Source organism: Myxocyprinus asiaticus, chromosome 5, assembly GCF_019703515.2.
Source record: "Myxocyprinus asiaticus isolate MX2 ecotype Aquarium Trade chromosome 5, UBuf_Myxa_2, whole genome shotgun sequence".
Lineage (NCBI taxonomy): Eukaryota > Metazoa > Chordata > Actinopteri > Cypriniformes > Catostomidae > Myxocyprinus > Myxocyprinus asiaticus.
Window position 1 is genome coordinate 47,079,180 of NC_059348.1, and position 18,476 is coordinate 47,097,655.

At 37.4% G+C, this 18,476-nt stretch overlaps 1 protein-coding gene across 1 annotated transcript; it reads left to right on the forward strand.

Annotated features, from left to right (window-relative positions):
• The first annotated feature begins 2,266 nt into the window (after window positions 1-2,266).
• LOC127440269 (uncharacterized) lies at window positions 2,267-5,387 on the forward strand. Its single transcript, XM_051696743.1, has 2 exons — window positions 2,267-2,410; window positions 2,731-5,387. The coding sequence occupies exon 2, from the start codon at window positions 2,739-2,741 to the stop codon at window positions 5,133-5,135; it is 2,397 nt and encodes a 798-aa protein (XP_051552703.1). The 5' UTR covers window positions 2,267-2,410; window positions 2,731-2,738; the 3' UTR covers window positions 5,136-5,387.
• Window positions 5,388-18,476: the final 13,089 nt, after the last annotated feature.

The following is an 18,476-nucleotide window of genomic DNA, read 5'->3' on the forward strand; positions in this document are numbered from 1 at the left end:
AAAAAATTACTTTTTATTTAATTATAAAACGGTGATCCGCCTCCCGCCGGAGCTTCTCAAAACTGCAGCTTGTAGTGGAGACCCAACATACGAAAATAAATCCTTGATGCATTTTTTTTTTTTTTTCATTTTGTTTGTTCATATTATTTACAATAACGTATGTCAGGAAGACTAAAATAATTATCTCTGCCATTGCAGTTACAAATGTGAGATCTTTAGGGGAGACCACAGCAAGTTGTCACACTTAATACTCAGGATGAATTTTACACACTAGTGAATATTTCTCAGGGTAGGCCTATATTGTTGAAAGTTAATTTATGTATAGGCACATGCCTTCAAATCTTCACTACAAAAAAAAAAAAAAAAAAAGAAAAAAAAGAAGCTATTTAACATTTCCACCATTATTGTCCAGGAAAGAAAGACAGATAATTGAAAACACATTGACCTTTTGTGATAACATGCCCGAATAGCAAGGCATGGTGTCAAAGTATATATGGGGTAAGTTGTCACAGTGGAGCCTGTCATTAAACCAGTGGCATAGTTGTTGTGTGAACATTCAATAAAAATGTCCTTGTCCTGAGAACATTATTCAAACTTTCAGTTAAAATCTACCTTCATTATATAGTCAACCCTTATGGCACTGTAAATTTATTGCGTTCACTTGTTTACCCAACACAGCTATTACAAAAAACATAATGTAAATGAAATTTCAGTTTGGAGGATAGTTCATAAATTCTGTGGTCTGTTTCATTGCATGCATTTCTAAACTTTTAAGTAAAACTATTTAGACCATAGCCATTTTCTATGGGGATACGGGGGCATTATTTATCTATTAATTTTGGCCAAAAACAACACCAAAGCATTCAATTCAAGTGACTCTGAGAGAGTATTTTTGCTTTTCTTGAGTAGCAATACCTACTTTATTGGTTACAAATCATCTCCAGACTAGTTTCTCAAACTAACTGGTTTCTCAAAATTGCTTTTCAGAAAAGTAGCAGCGGTAAGTCTGAAGTTAATTTTCTACTCAAAATGACCCATTTGTGCTCAGAAATTATCTATTGATTGTTACCATTATTGTGTTTTGTGCACCAATTATTAAGGTCTGTGCAAGTAAGCCTCTACAGCTCTTTGTAACCAGTGCAAGGTCATGTCCACAGATAATATAACATGCACTCAGCTCTCCACATTCTTTAAAACATGTTTTAAAGGAAAGTCCTAAGTGTGAAACAATTATATAATGTTCATATACATGATACTTTCAGTATATGTTACTTTATTAACTGAAATGTTACAGTTAGAGTACTCACTTTATTATTACGTCTTGAAGTTACTCAATTTTATATTTTATACCATTAAAATTTAAAGCTGTGCACCAAATTGCATAAGAAATTTTATTTTTGCTATTTATACATTTATTCATTTATGATTTAATGATAGAAAGAAATACAAATTAACACAGACATAAAAAAAAAATAAAAACAATCAAACATAAACACAGCAGAAATAAAAATCAAACATACATCTGCAGGAAGTTATAACCATCTGATAAAAATTCATTTTCATACATCCATTATGGTGATAATCAAATACAGCAGACTGAATTTCTTAACTAATTTTATATATGAAAGGGCCCCATCTCTTTAAGAAGGTATTATTACCACTATTTATCTTATATATCAATTCTTCATGCAATGCAATTTTTGTCAATTCACTCAACCATTCTTCAAAAGGATTATTTCTAACAGATTTCCATTATATAAGTATTATTCTACAACCTGTTAAGAAGGCCAGTCTACACCATTGAATTTTGTACTTATTCACATCTACTATCTCTGGTAATATCCCCAATAAACAGAGAGCTGGACTTGCATTACATTTTACAGCAAGCACATTGCTCATACATTTAACATGACCAAAAAGTTCTTACATTTGGACATTCATAGAACATATGTACAAACGTTCCCTAATAAGAACTACTCCCCCAACATTTATCAGTATCTTTAGTCTAGCCATTTTACAAGGTGTCCAATACACTCAATTCATTATTTTGTAATGATAATATAATGTAATTATAATAATATTTTTTTTAAAGTGTGAAACTATTATATATTGTTCATATGATATTTTCAGTTCCATCACATCAGATGCAAGTAAAAGTTACTCTATTAACTTAAATGTTAAAGTTAGATTACTAGCTTTATTATTATGTCTTGAAGTTTCAGGTTTCAATATCAAGTAATCAATAATTTCTTCATTGTATTCCTAGAAAGAAGAAGTTGTGTTGCAATATAAAAATGCTAACAACAGCTCTCTGGCAAGTTTGGACATTGTCCTGTGACTCTGCAGGTTTTGTTCACTCAAACATTTGTGCGATAAGGACAGAGGAGAAACTGAAGACCTGTGATCTGTGGTAAGACTTCAATTGTATCCTAAAATAATATAAAACATAACATCAATAAACATGTTCATTAAAATTTAGTTAATTTAAATATATATATATATATATATATATATATATATATATATATATATATATATATATATATATATATATAATATATATCAGAAAATTGTAATGTATATTACTGTTGAAGTTGGTAGCAGCTAAAAAAGCAATGAAAGTTTTAAATATGTAACATTCATTTTAAATATTAAAAGTGAAACTTATTTTGACAATGTCTGATTACCATTTTGTGATCCAAAGCTAATATTTATGTGTTTAATTTACAGATTTTATTATGAACACCATTAGAACCTGCGTCTTGCTTCTCTGTCTCTTCGTTGGCAGTGTCTCCTCTGTGCAACGCCTGAACAATATTGATGACCTGAGAAACACTCACTACAGCAAGCGTGAGCCAAACCATGGACTCAAACTGCTGTTCTGGTTTGCCCAACATGTTATTGATATTGATGAAAACTACACCTCACAGATGGATATCGAACCAAGCCGAGGCGACTACGGATTCCATTGGTTTGAAAACAGAGAACGCATCCTCCCCACATTGTCCTCTGAAATCAAAGGTTATTACTCTGTGGGCAATCTAAGGTATCCAAGAGCCACAGAGTTACCAGCATATGTGCGAAAGGATCATTATATCTCACCACATTCCCCAGACAGCAATCTAGACAGGCTCATAGTCTGTGTGAACAGAAGAGATCCAACCAGGTTACACAGTGTCTTTATCACGTCACTTATTTACCAACTGGACGAACTGGATCCTCACCTCACTTTTGAGATCAATCCTGCACTTATACATCAAATCCAATGTCCTTGTAACTGCACTTCACACCATTACAATGATTATCTGTTTAGCACCTTGACTAGTAATAGAAAAGACATTAATGATGTTCAAAAAACCTTACAAACAGCAAAGATCATTTTTAAAGAGCCAGGCCTTTCTGCATTTCTGACATTAACAGAATATGACATCAAATACTCTTACAGAAGCTTTGCAGTGAGATATCACTGTTTAGCCACCTCTAGTGCAAAAGAATTAAGCGAGCCCTCAACACAATGTCATATAACTGCAGAAATTAAATTAGAGATTAAAACATCAGCGACTGGTTTAGCAAAACTCACATGGGAACACATTCCTGCTAATGTAATGAAAGAATATGTTTTCATATACGTGGCTGTTTGCAAGAACACTGACTTCAGCAATGCACATAAATATCATGAATGCCCCAAGTTTGGGGTTAAGAGTTCCTCTGGGAGTGTTGATACTTCAGTTTATCTTAATTTTGGTCTTCAACCCCGACTTCTATTGTACAAGCTTGTTCCAGAGGTCACAAATGGCAACAGAGGAATGCCCACTAAAATAAAGCCTTATAGAGCAAGTCTGCAGCTCTACACTGAAAACGGTAAAGCATGCGCTCAGCTTTACATTAAGAAGACCTTCAGTGATTGGAAAAATGTTTTCTCTTATTCATGGGTGGGGTTTTACAAAAATTCACAAGAAGCCAATGACCAGTACTATACATCTATATATGTTGTGAACATGGAAAAGGTAGAAAAATATAGCACAGGGGAATATTATGTTTATAAATACCAGTCAAGTTTGGACATTGCACCTGGAGTTCAGATCCGCTTTCTGCTGGAAAACAAGTATGATGATAGAAATGTTTTAGCCCGAACACAGCCCTGGAAAGATACTAAATACCCAGTCACATTGCAAACAAATAATGATGATCTGCATCCTGGTCTTCTACCTGAACTATTACCACACCTGTCAAATCCAGAATCGTTTCATGGGTCAGAGTTTGATGAAGCCAACGGAATTATCCCGATTAGAATACTGGGATTTGATGCTAGTCTGCAGCTTTACGCTAATGATGGTAAAGCTTGTGCTCGGCTCTACATTAAGAAGACCTTCTGTGATTGGAAAGATGTTTTCTCTTACTCATGGGTGGGGTTTTACAAAAATTCACAAGAAGCCAATGACCAGTACTATACATCTATATATGTTGTGGAGATGGAAAAGGTAGAAAAATATAGCACAGGGGAATATTATGTTTATAAATACCAGTCAAGTTTGGACATTGCACCTGGAGTTCAGATCCGCTTTCTGCTGGAAAACAAGTATGATGATAGAAATGTTTTAGCCCGAACACAGCCCTGGAAAGATACTAAATACCCAATCACATTGCAAACAAATAATGATGATCTGCATCCTGGTCTTCCACCTGAACTATTACCACACCTGTCAAATCCAGAATCGTTTCATGGGCCAGAGTTTGATGAAGCCAATGGAATTATCCCGATTAGAATACTGGGATCTGATGCTAGTCTGCAGCTTTACGCTAATGATGGTAAAGCTTGTGCTCGGCTCTACATTAAGAAGACCTTCAGTGATTGGAAAAATGTTTTCTCTTACTCATGGGTGGGGTTTTACAAAAATTCACAAGAAGCCAATGACCAGTACTATACATATATATATGTTGTGAAGATGGAAAAGATGGGAAATGATAACATTATGGATTATGATATTTATCAGTACAAGTCCAGTTTGGATATTGCACCAGAAGTTCAGATACGTTTCCTGCTGGACGAAACCTATGACAACATGTTAGCACAAACTGAGCCATGGGAGGGTGCAAACATATCACAAATAACAATTTCCTGTTTCCAATCTTAGTTACTACTATCAGTTCAAAACTATAATTGCCTACTATTAATACTGTTTAAAAACAAACTAATGTTTATGTTTTACAGATGTGCATTTAAAGTTCTACTCAGCAGCTATTTGTTGTAATATGGTGTAACACACGCTTTGTTCACAGATCACTCTGTGACATCTTCATTTTAATGGATTTAAAAATTATTTCATTTCTCAGGATGGGATTCTTGTACACCATGTCTTCATATATTAAAATGCATTTGAAAATGGTTTGAATATGTCCTTTTTAATATTCTATCAGATATAACAACAGATTAATGTGAAGAAAAACAAAATACCAACCAGTTTTTTCTTTTAAATAATTAGATGACATATCTTACATTTACATTTAGTCATTTACCACTCTTTTATCCAAAGTGACTTACAATGAGGAACATAAGCAATTTGTCATACAAAAGTCAACAACATCTGCAGTATCACACTGCCAAGTTATCACACACAGCAAAAAAACAAGTGTACATTTAACTCAATTTGAGTTAATATTAACACTGCAAAAATGTATAGACTCTCCATTTTGGAGTTAAAATCACACTTTTGAAAGTGTTAAATATGTACATTACTCAGAGAGTACATTTTAACACTGTAAAAGTCTATTTGTATATTTGACAGCAGTGTATGTTTAACTCTCAAAGTGTTCTCTTCCTTGGTGTTAAATATGTACTTTACTCACAGTGTAAATTTTAAAACTGTGAAATTAGTGATACTAAATTGGAGTTAATAGAGCTACTAATTTAATACTAAACCACAGTTAAAGTAACACTGAATTATAGCAGTTCACGTTCAATATTAACTAGATATAAATCTACACTACGTGTTAACTATACACTACAGTATGGTACGTATTCCATGTAAGAGATTAAATTTGCCCTCCACCCTCATCCTCACCCCCATCCCACAAAACAAAAAACTGAAAGAAAAAAACATTTACTGTTTCCTCTGCACACTTCACAATTTTTTACAGGGCACTCAAAACCCCTATGTAACAAGGTTCTTAAGATGGGGCAAGGAGGAGGCGGGAACCAGCTGAACAGTCAATGTAAAACTTTAATAACAAACTGAACTCAAACATAAACTGCAAAACAAACAAAGATGCACACACACACACAGCTTCGTGCGTCTCTCTCGAACTAGCATCTCTGCCCCCCCCCCCCCCCCTCTCTCTCTCTCTCTCTCTCTCTCTCTCTCTCTCTCTCTCTCTCTCTCTCTCTCTCTCTCTCTCTCCCCCACTGATTAGTCAAATCAGTGCCAGGCGTGCGTCATCACGGTCTGGCCACACACCCCTGCTTGTCACACCCCCTGTATATGACTGCATGAGGTAACATGTAAAGTACACTTAAAAAAAACAAATGTCTGGTACAACATAGAAAAGTGAATCGGTTCCATAAAGCTTGAGAAAGGGCTTATATTACCACAGCTGACCAGGCATAATAACTGAAAAGCTGAGCTCTTGCTCTTAATCATGAAAAGCATGAAAGTGCTCTACATATGTAGTCTCCATTTGTGAAACAATAAAGAAGACTCCTTTCTCAGAATTACGCAAAAAAAATCTTACCAAACACTGGAATCTTATAAACGAATCAGGGCAAACAACAAGATCCGTATGATATTCAACAGTTTCTTGTCCATCACAACACTAAAACTGTTAGCTGCCTGCTTGCTGGTCCCTGAAGCTAGTAGGTATGTCTGCTGATCCTGGTTCTCAATGTGTTCCTCTTGGCTCCTGCAAGACTAAGGAAAATACCAAATAATGAGTTATACCCTCTTACGAAATTTTAACTACATAATTTTGTGCTATGTTTCACATTTCAAAAAGTATTGTAATCACCTTGTGAAAAACAACTAGATGACCCATGGTCTGAGCTGCACTGATCTTTTCTTTCTGACAGGCTGAGGTGGCAGAATGTGCAAAGTATCACAAAAGATGTGTCATAGTCCCATTCTGTCAGAAGCAAGAGAGTTTGCCATCAATATGCATTTTCAGACAAAATTACTTTGCTTGATTGAAATGCCCTACTTCCAGGTTATAATCCATTATTTTTTTTATGTTTTTAAAAAGTAACATGTTAAGTATTCAGTATCGAGATTGAACTCACTAAACTATGAATATAAATTTGGCCATTAACACTGTACCTGGATGCTCATTCAAGGATTCCGTGTATTGGTTTCTTGCAGACTTCAGCAAATGTTCAAGCTCTCATGAGGAAGTCAGGGTCTCTGCTTCTCTGATGATCTTTTTTTGATAGAGAGTTGGACACTTCAAACAGTTTGGCAGCTGTTTCTGTTGCAAACAGGTGGCTTAAGACCTGAAATATCTGTATAATCAGAAAAATAAAAACACTTTACTGCAATTCACCTTTAAATGGATTCTAACTCACTACTTGCTCTTAAAAAATGTATGTCATGTTTTCAGATAAAATTACTTATTAATGTTTCTTAATAAGGATTATCTATCTACATCATCTTACACATATGACAAATAAATAGCTTACATATCCTCTCTTGGAAAGTGGATCCTTAAGGTGCTACTACCCAATGCATATTTCTCTTTGGTAAGTCGACAAGGGATTCTCCTGTAAAACAAAAAAGATAGAACTAGTTGGTTTATGGCCCTTTACAAATGTAATTGCTATCTATTCTGCTCATGTGTATAGTGATTTGGCAGGCATCCCTAAAATGTGATAACATCATTCAAATTAGTTTGGACCTTATGAACATCTGTGCTTCAAACATTTAAATTTGCGGAGTCTCACTGGGGCAAACACTGGAACAATGAAATATGCATGACTTTAGTGATAACAGAGACAATGCAAACCCGCATGAAAGATTAAGACAAGAGGGATGTGACCAGTTGCAAAGTTAGTGAAAAACTGAAATTGTACATTTGTTAGTGCTTGATTGGAGAGACACAGCTGGTTACCTGATCATCATATAAAATGTTTTTGTCTGAACAGGTAAACACTATAGTCACTATATACACTATAGTCCAGATACTTTTTGATTACAAAACTATAGAGACCTAGATGTTTGGATAAAAACATCTATATGTACTATAGCTCGTTGAACATAAGCTTACCCCTCAGTTTCAACCATAAGTGCCGAAAAGGTGTAAACAATCTGTCTTCTAGTACAGTCAGTCAGTGTCCCACCTTCCTTATATTCATCAAGCACCGTTGTCTCACCAGGTTGTCATTAGAAGCTGTTTAATTAGCTGAACAGATTAAAATCATATGGTGTTAGAGCCATTAAATCATTTTTTAAACATGATAACTTTAGCTCAGAACATTACTAAGTCTGTACACTAATAGTAGAGATGATACACTTACATCTTTGGCTTAAGAACTTTGCAAATGTTCATCATCTCTTCACATTCATGGTTAGCTTTGATGTATCAGTCACTGCTGCTCATGGACCCAGAACTTGAGCTCGGCCCACTACATGAGGAGACAAAAACAGGGGTGTGCTGGGGTCTGAAGCAAAAAGGAATCACACAACAGAATAAGATTTTAGAGTGAAATTAATAAAAGGCTGAGATTAATTCATTACGCTCGAATCAAAGATTTGTGTGTTATAAATGGTTATAAAAAATACACTATAAAACCATTCATTCTCTTTCATCACTGTAAAGTACAAATAATTAAATAGTAAATTGTATTTATTCTTTAATAATCTGGGGTTTGTCAGTGGAGTTTATTTAACAGAAAAACTTCCTGGATTCACATTTTAACTATATTTTCTGGATCAGCAAAACCTAATGTGTTAACTTTTAGTATGCTCTGGACATGACACACAACAAATTCTCAGTTTATCTTATTTTGTCTTCATAAACTCATTAAATACACATTCAAACATGTTAACTTGATTTGACTTTGCAATGGGATTGTAACAGTTTAAAGAGGAGGTGGGAACCGGCTGAACAGTAAACATAAAGTTTATTGATATAAATTAGTGCCCAACCAATATATCGGTCGGCCGATATTAGCCTTTCACTGATATATCGGTATCGGCGTGTATGTTTACCTATATGCGCCGATATGAAAACTTCTTTTTTTCAGAACATATAATGCAGAAAACAATGCTTTAGAATTGGTGTCTTATCGTAGTTTGTCCAGCAGAGCGCGCTCCGACTCCATTGTTTACAGAGCTGACGCTGAGCTGACGGTGGCTCTGCAGACAGGGCGGAGTTAAGCAGTGTGTCTTCATGGTAAGTTGGTAACTAGTTTGTGAAATACATACTGGAAACTTAATAAACAATGACCCCATCATTTTCCCTTTTCAACATTACTAATATAACGTTAACCCTGTCTCTGACAACCATGTCACTCATGTTTATCTTTGCTATTGTTTGCTATGTTAGCCAGCTATAGTTTGTCAGTAATGTATCAGATTGAAAGGTAAACATCAGAGCATCTTTTTGCAGCTAATGCAGATAACCAGTGCGGTGGTGGAATGTTATTACCTACTTGGTGAGACACAATGCTGGAACGTAAAATAAATAACGTCAGTGTTTTACTCTCCGTGACAATGAGCTCATAAGCTAACCACATAGCTACTTTCATTGTTGTCAGCTGAGTGGAAGCTAATGTGTAAATATGTATTCACCAAACTGTTTTGTTCAGGATTCACAGTTTGGTACCCACTTCAACCGAACAATTCCAGTCATTGCATTTACAAAATGTAATATTTAAAAGTCTGGTTTTCCACCGTTGAAAGTTTCCCCTGAACTTGTATAGCACAATATGGTGAAACACCACTGCCGCTGTTTTTCTATTGTCTCGGCAGTATTAATATAGTCAGCATTTGACTGATACTAAACAGTACTGATGTTTATTTACAGTGCATCTGGAAAGTATTTACAGCGCTTCACTTTTTCCACATTTTGTTAAGTTACAGCCTTATTCCAAAATTGATTAAATTCATTATTTTCCTCAATTCTACAAACAATACCCCATAATGACAACGTGAAAGAAGTTTGTTTGAAATCTTTGCAAATTTATTAAATAAAAAACGGAAAAAAAAAAAACACCACACATGTACATAAGTATTCACAGCCTTTGCTCAATACTTTGTTGAAGCACCTTTGGCACCAATTACAGCCTCAAGTCTTTCTGAGTATGATGCTACAAGCTTGGCACACCTATTTTTGGGCAGTTTCTCCCATTTTTCTTTGCAGGACCTCTCAAGCTCCATCAGGTTGGATGGGGAGCATCGGTGCACAGCCATTTTCAGATCTCTCCAGAGATGTTCAATCGGGTTCAAGTCTGGGCTCTGGCTGGGCCACTCAAGGACATTCACAGAGTTGTCCCGGAGCCACTCCTTTGTTATCTTGGCTGTGTGCTTAGGGTCATTGTCCTGTTGGAAGATGAACCTTTGCCCCGGTCTGAGGTCCAGAGCGCTCTAGAGCAGGTTTTCATCAAGGATGTCTCTGTACATTGCTGCATTCATCTTTCCCTCGATCCTGACTAGTCTCCCAGTTCCTGCCGCTGAAAAACATCCCCACAGCATGATGCTGCCACCACCATGCTTCACTGTAGGGATGGTATTGGCCAGGTGATGAGCGGTGCCTGGTTTCCTCCAGACATGACGCTTGCCATTCAGGCCAAAGAGTTCAATCTTTGTTTCTCATGGTCTGAGAGTCCTTCAGGTGCCTTTTGGCAAACTCCAGGTGGGCTGTCATGTGCCTTTTACTGAGGAGTGGCTTCCGTCTGGCCACTCTACCATACAGGCCTGATTGGTGGAGTGCTGCAGAGATGGTTGTTCTTCTGGAAGGTTCTCCTCTCTCCACAGAGAAATGCTGGAGCTCTGTCAGAGTGACCATCGGGTTCTTGGTCACCTCCCTGACTAAGGCCCTTCTCCCCCGATCGCTCAGTTTGGCCAGGCAGCCCTGGAGGTTCCAAACTTCTTCCATTTACGGATGATGGAGGCCACTGTGCTCATTGGGACCTTCAGTGCTGCAGAAATTTTTCTGTACCCTTCCCCAGATCTGTGCCTCGATACAATCCTGTCTCAGAGGTCTACAGACAATTCCTTGGACTTCATGGCTTGGTTTGTGCTCTGACATGCACTGTTAACTGTGGGACCTTATATAGACAGTTGTGTGCCTTTCCAAATCATGTCCAATCAACTGAGTTTACCACAGGTGGACTCCAATCAATTTGTAGAAACATCTCAAGGATAATCAGTGGAAACAGGATGCACCTGAGCTCAATTTTGAGTGTCATGGCAAAGGCTGTGAATACTTATGTACATGTGATTTTTTTCATTTTTTATTTTTAATAAATTTGCAAAGATTTCAAACAAACATCTTTCACGTTGTCATTATGGGGTATTGTTTGTAGAATTTTGAGGAAAATAATTAATTTAATCAATTTTGGAATAAGGCTGTAACATAACAAAATGTGGAAAAAGTGAAGCGCTGTGAATACTTTCCGGATGCACTGTAACTATTTGTTTTATTTTTATTTATTCTTTATTTTAATGGTCAGCATTTGACTGATACTAAACAGAAATACTGATGTTTATTTAGCTATTTTACTTTTTATTTAAATGGTCAGCATTTGACTGATACTAAACAGTACTGATGTTTATTTAGCTATTTTATTTTGTTTATTCTTTATTTTAATGGTCAGCAACTGACTGATACTAAACTGTACTGATGTTTATTTAGCTATTTATTGTATTTGTATTTATTCTTTATTTTCTCAGTGTTCATTTCTAGAATTTGTTGACAATGTATTATAATAATGTCAAATATTCTTTGATAAAAATATTTGTTTAAGAAAGCAGCCTTCTGAGTACCTTTGCATAGTCATATCGGTGCAAAATCAGTGAACAATCCACATGGAAAAGGTCTGTTTTCATTCCAGCTCAAAAATTAAATATATCGGCCACCATATCGGTAATTGGTGAATTTTCCCTCTCTAAAATCGGTATCGGTCTCAAAAATCCCATATCAGTCGGGCTCTAATATAAATGAACTTAAAACAAATGTAAACAGACACACATGCAATGCAGCAGCGTGCGTCTCTCGAACCGGCGTCCCCGGCTGTGTGCGCTCTCCTGCTGATCAGCTGAGTCAGCGCCAGCCGTGCTCCATCACCGCCCAGCCACGCCCTCCTCCTCGTCACAGATATCACATTCTATTTGGGAATCCATGTAACCATCTGGAATGTGAGAAAATAACATTTTATTATTTTATTCTCATTATTATTTTGTTCCAGTTTTATATGATCTCATATTCGGGACTGTTGGCAATATTTAATAATAAATAGCACTGTTGTCCTGAGTCTAGGGACATATGGCTGCTTACAGGGCACTCAAATTTGTCTAAAATGAGACAGAAATGTGGTGCAAACTTGGTGAAATTGATGCTTTTCAGGCACCCGCGGAAAAAATGTTGACATGACATGCCCGGACATACACCATAATTAACGACTTAATGACTGAAAAAAGTGCAAATAACAGCTTTTTAATACACCCACAGACATTAAAGATCTCTTTAATATGCACTTTTTTAACCGAAAGTAATGCATAGTGGTCAAGGGAAAGCTTCAGATCAGTGCGACACAGGCACCTTCTAGCTAGCAAATGACTATGAATAATCCCTTTTAAACAAATGTGTCGCTGTATCTGAAATATTTAAGTTAACATGCATATATAAGCACATCTTGATATAAAATATCTATAAAATGCAAAGTTTTAAGTACATTTACTCACCAGTTGCAACTTCTCATCCTCTCCATGAAGCGAGGGAAAAAATGGCATCTGGAAAATCCCACAGCCACAGCACTGCCCAAATGCCTGGATGTTGACAATAACACTGGCAGGTGTTTGATACCTGTAACTTTGTGATTTTACACCCACACTACACCCAATAGTGTTCATTTCACTAGATCTAACACTAAAACTAAACACTTTACTCTGAAATGCCTTAACACTGAGATTTTAACACCAGTGAATTTGCTGTGCAGTGGCTAGAGTAGTAAAGATGCTAGCACAGAAGAAAGAGACAGACAAGGAATTTTTTAAAAATTGTTAAATAGTGGGTCCTGGGTATCTCAGTGAGTATTGATGCTGACTACCACTCCTGGAGTCGTGAGTTCGAATCCAGGATGTGCTGAGTGACTCCAGCCAGGTCTCCTAAGCAACCAAATTGACCCAGTTGCTAGGGAGGATAGAGTCACATGGAGTAACCTCCTCGTGGTCGTGATTAAGTGGTTCTCGCGCTCAATGAGGTGTGTGGTAAGTTATACATGGATTGCATAGAGTAGCATGAGTCTCGACATGCTGCGAGTCTCCACGGTGTCATGCACAGTGAGCCACGTGATAAGATGCACGAATTGACTGTCTCAGAAGTAGAGGCAACTGAGACTTGTCCTCCGCCACCCGGATTGAGGTGAGTAACCGCGCCACCACGAGGATCTAGTAAGTAGTGGAAATTGGGCATTCCAAAATTCCAACAAAAATTGTATATAGTAAGAGCATTTAGTGTGGTTTGGTTAAGTGCTCATGGAACAGATGTGGTTTCAGCTGCATCTTGAATGCTCAGATCATGTGGAGGTTGGAATCTCATTCCACTACAGAGGAACAGAGAGAGTTCATGATCGTAAAATAAACTTTGTGCCTCTTTGTGACAGGACCACCAGGCACCACTCATTCATTGACCACAGAAAGCGAGTTGGGACATGGACCTAGAGTGAATTGAAGTAAGAGGGTGCTGTTCCTTTGGTTGTCCTGAAGGCCAGAGTCAAAGCCTTGAATTTGATGCGGGCAGCTACTAGCAGCCAGTGGAGTGAAATAAAGAGTGGGGTGACATGAGCCCTTTTTGGCTGATTGAAGATCAGATGTGCTGCAGCATTCTGGACCATCTACTGTGGCTTAATCGTGCTAGCTGGCAGACCAGCTAACAGGGCATTACAGTAGTCCAGTCTTGAAATGAACAGAGCTTGGATCAGGAGCTGTGTTGCATATTCAGACAGGAAAGGTCTGATCATCCTGGTGTTGTAAAACGCAAACCTGCAAGACCGGGCGGTTGTTGAGATGTTGGCAGTGAAGTTAAGCTGGTCATCCACCATGACTCCCAAGTTCCAGGTTGTCTTGGATGGCGTTAGTGTAGTTGAACCAAGATGAATAGAGAGGTTGTGATCAACAGATGCCTGCATCACAAGAAGTTCTGTCTTGGCAAGGTTGAACTGTAGGTGTCGTTCCTTCATCCAGGCAAGATCTCCGAGAGGCAGGCAGAGATACGAGCTGAGACGGTGGGGTTGTCAGGCTGGAACAACAGGTAGAACTGTGTATCATCTGCGTAGCAGTGGTAGGAGAAGCCATATGCCTTAATGATAGGTCAGAGTGATGTAGTGTAGATCGAGAAGAGGAGTGGTCCAAACACTGATCCCTGAGTAACACCAAGGTCACCTGTCCTCTCCAGGTGACTTTGAAGGATCTGCCTGTGAGGTATGACTCAAACCATCCAAGCGCAGTTGTGATGCATAGGTCAGAGAGAGTGGACAAGAGAATCTGGTGGTTCACTGTGTCGAAAGCAGCAGACAAGTCAAGGAGGTTGAGGACAGATGATTTGGAATTAGCTCTCTCCAGTCACAAGGTTTCGGCTACTGACAAGAGGGCAGTCTCCGTTAAGTGTCCTTTTTTAAAGCCAGACTAATGTCTTTCGAGTAGGTTGTTCTGTGAAAGAAAAGCAGACAACTGGTTGAAAACAACCCTCTCAAGAGTTTTCGCTTGGAAAGGTAGGAGAGAGACCGGTCTGTAGTTATCAACTACTTTGAGGTTATATGTGAGCAGTGGGGTTACTCAAGCCTGTTTGAATGTGTTGGGAAAATTTCCAGTTGTAAGAGACGTGTTGATGATGTGTGTGAGTGCAGGTAATATTGATGAAGAGTCAGCTTGCAGAAGATGGGAGGGGATAGGGTTAAGGGGACAGGTGTTAGGACGGTTAGAAAGAAGTACTTTGGAGATCTCAGTCTCGGACAGAGGAGAGAAAGAGGAGAACAGAGGATGGGATGTGGGAAGAGAGCGGTTGTGGGTATGTGGTGTAGAGAACTGGCTGCTGATGCTCACTACTTTGTCAGTAAAAATGTGGCAAAGTCATCAGCAGTCAGAAAACAAGTGGGAGGAGGTGGGGGAGGATAGATTGCTTCCTCCCCCCTCCCCCTGCCCTCGCTGGTCTCTGTTCACATATTTTTTGGTTCCGAACCATGGTCCAATTACATCATCAACATGAGTATTTCGCACCAGAGTACACATGAACCTTTCCCCAGACCACCTTTTCAAGCAGACACCAGTGTCCCACAGTTTGCACTGGGATGTAAATAGCAAATACCATTATTTGCACCAGGGTGCTAATAAAGGCATCTGCCTTTAAAATTTCAGTCTGTCGGAGTCAAAGTAATACCTGAATATTAGTACTAATTTCAGTTATTAATCAATATTTGAAGTTCAGTTCAGGATTAATTTTGCAGTGATGGCGTCACTATTTGTGACTGCAGCATTTAACCACTTTTAAAAGTGTTTTGTTAATAAGGCTCATGTGTGAAACATTTAGTTTAAATATTAAAAACTCATGATTACACACTTCTGGCAACCATAATGATGAACATTTGTGGTTAATTTGTAGCATTTTCTTTTTCATTAAGGCTTTGCTATGGCAGACATGAGTTTCTTTTTCCTCTGTCTCACATTGGCCAGGATCTCTGCACGAAGCATACTGTCCAATATTGATGATTTGAGAGATCTTAACCATGGGAAGTACTCTCCACATCATGGACTCAAATTGTTGTTCTGGTTTGCCCAAAATGTTGATTATGTTACATCCAAGACATTTATGATAGATTTTGAACCGAGTAGAGGAGACTTTGGGTTCCATAAGTTTTACAATTTGGAAGGTATCCTACCCCCATTGTCCATTAGCTGCAGATGCTACTACACTGTGGGCAATCTAAAATATTTTAGAGCCTCTGAGTTGCCGTCCTATGTGTGGGAGGATTATTACAGCACATACAACCCTGAAAACAACATGGACAGACTCATAATGGATGGAAACATTCCAAAAACAGTACACAAGGTCTTTATCACATCTCACGGTTATGAACTGAACAGATTTGACCCTGAATCCATGAAATTGATTCTAAAATGATAGAACAGATAAAAATCCCCTGGTTTGTTTCAATTCATAGGTATAATGGTTATCTGTTTGCCAAACTGTCAGAGAACATTTAAGATAAATTGTCTCTGGAAAACATCATGCATTATGCCTTGAAGCTTTACCCTCGGCCAGGCCTTGCTGCTTTTCTGACATTGGGTATATGATAGGATATGATATTAAGTACAGCTACATAAACTCTCTACATTTTTATTTACTGTTCAACCACTTACCGTAGGATGCTATTATCTCATTAACAAAACACAGTATCAAAATGTGATACATCTGAGGTAATTAAACAGGACATGAAAACAACAACAAAAGGCTATGTAAAACTTAGTTGGAAAAACAACTGATAATTTTATAAAGCTTGGTATAGATATTGCAATTTGTGAAAACAACGTCTCTCTAGTGAATGCTACAAGAAACGTTTAAAGGAAACTTCTGGAGTATAAGAGACAAATTTTGCCATAATTCCTAGTATTCAAGTCAGACTATCAATAAGGCAGGTTTCTTCACATGCTCAAAGGTTTTTATGATTCAGTATTTGAGGAACCAGATTGTTTCATACCCACTCAATCAGAGAAGTATGATGCTAGTCTGCAGCTATTCACAAAAGAGTGATATGCTTGTGCTTGACTCATTTCTTACTACATCAGTAAGAACTATTTTTGGAAAAATGTGTTCAAAGGCTCATGGGTGGGGTTTTACAAAAGCGCAGAAAATGACAATAATGACTCTGATACTTATCAACATGTAGAGAAATTTGAAAAGATGGAAAAAGGCACAGATGATTATAATATTTATCAGTTCAAGTCCAGATTGGCCATTGCACCTGGCATCCTAAGTCGCTTCCTGAAGGATAAAAATTATGATGATGTCCTAGCAGCAACTAAGCCTTGGGAAGACAAATGGTACTTTAATGTGTCAGAGCTGATGCCTTGTTGTCAGTAGATGCTTTGACATATTGAGCAGTGGTGCTTGTGTGGGAGGTCTGGATTTGAGTCCAACCTGAGTCATGGTCCAGTGCCATTCCCCTCTCTCACTCCCCTTGGTTTTCTTTCCTCTCTCAACTGTGTATGTCAATTAAAGTGGCATAAAGCTCAATAAATAAATAAAAATGTATGTTCATCTACATACATGAATTGAATAAACACTGAATTTCTTTAGAAATCAAATATTGAGAAATCAATAGATTCAACATTTACATTTGTTGACTTTCCTGCTAGATACTAATAGAGGTAGAATATTTGTTCTTGTATACTCACCAGCATATAAGTTGATAATTATATTGTTCATCATATCTCTTAAAGTTGTGACCTAAACACATGCTGTAACCTCACACCATCATGCTGTGATCTCGAATTTTGTGCATCTCTAAGCTGTTTGATTCTTAAGAGATCCAAAATGTCTAGTGTTCACATACAGTATGTTTTCATGATCATATTTTACCACATTTGCTTGTACCTTGTTGCTGAAATACAAATCTTGTTTTTGACTGTCCTTATGTCAATAGTTAAATTGTGATTGCATATTACTTGTGCTATGTGCCTCTGTCTGTATTTTGTTTTCATATGCACCAATAAAAACTACTTGAATATTTGATTCTTGGTGAATAAAGTTCTAAATCTAAAATGCTAATTGTTTGTTATAAGTTACATCACAACTTGATGTTATTGATTTTTAATAAATGGTTTCAACTGTATAACACACACCTAAATGTCCAAAAATTTGATTGAAAAGAAACAATGGCCGAATTTAAATTTTAATAGCTGTATAGCCTGTTTTGAGTTGTTGTTGTTTTTGTAGTCAACATTGTTTTTAGCCTTTTAATATATAAATATTAAATTTGGCTGTGGGATTTTGTACAACAAATTATTTGGATTAAAACTGAGTGAGCTGTACATTGATGTACATTTTACATGCACACACATCTCAAAGTAAATCTACAATAATAAAAACAACAACAGCATAGGTAATGTGTGCATTTTTGTGTTTGGGTAACCGGCGGGTTGGTGCCATACGCATATACTGCCACCTGTTGTATACTGTGCACCCAACATAGTGATCTACTCTAACCAAGCTGTGTGAAAATCAGGTGTATGTTCAATGTAGCGCTATCAAAACATTACTCTGTTTGTTTGAGT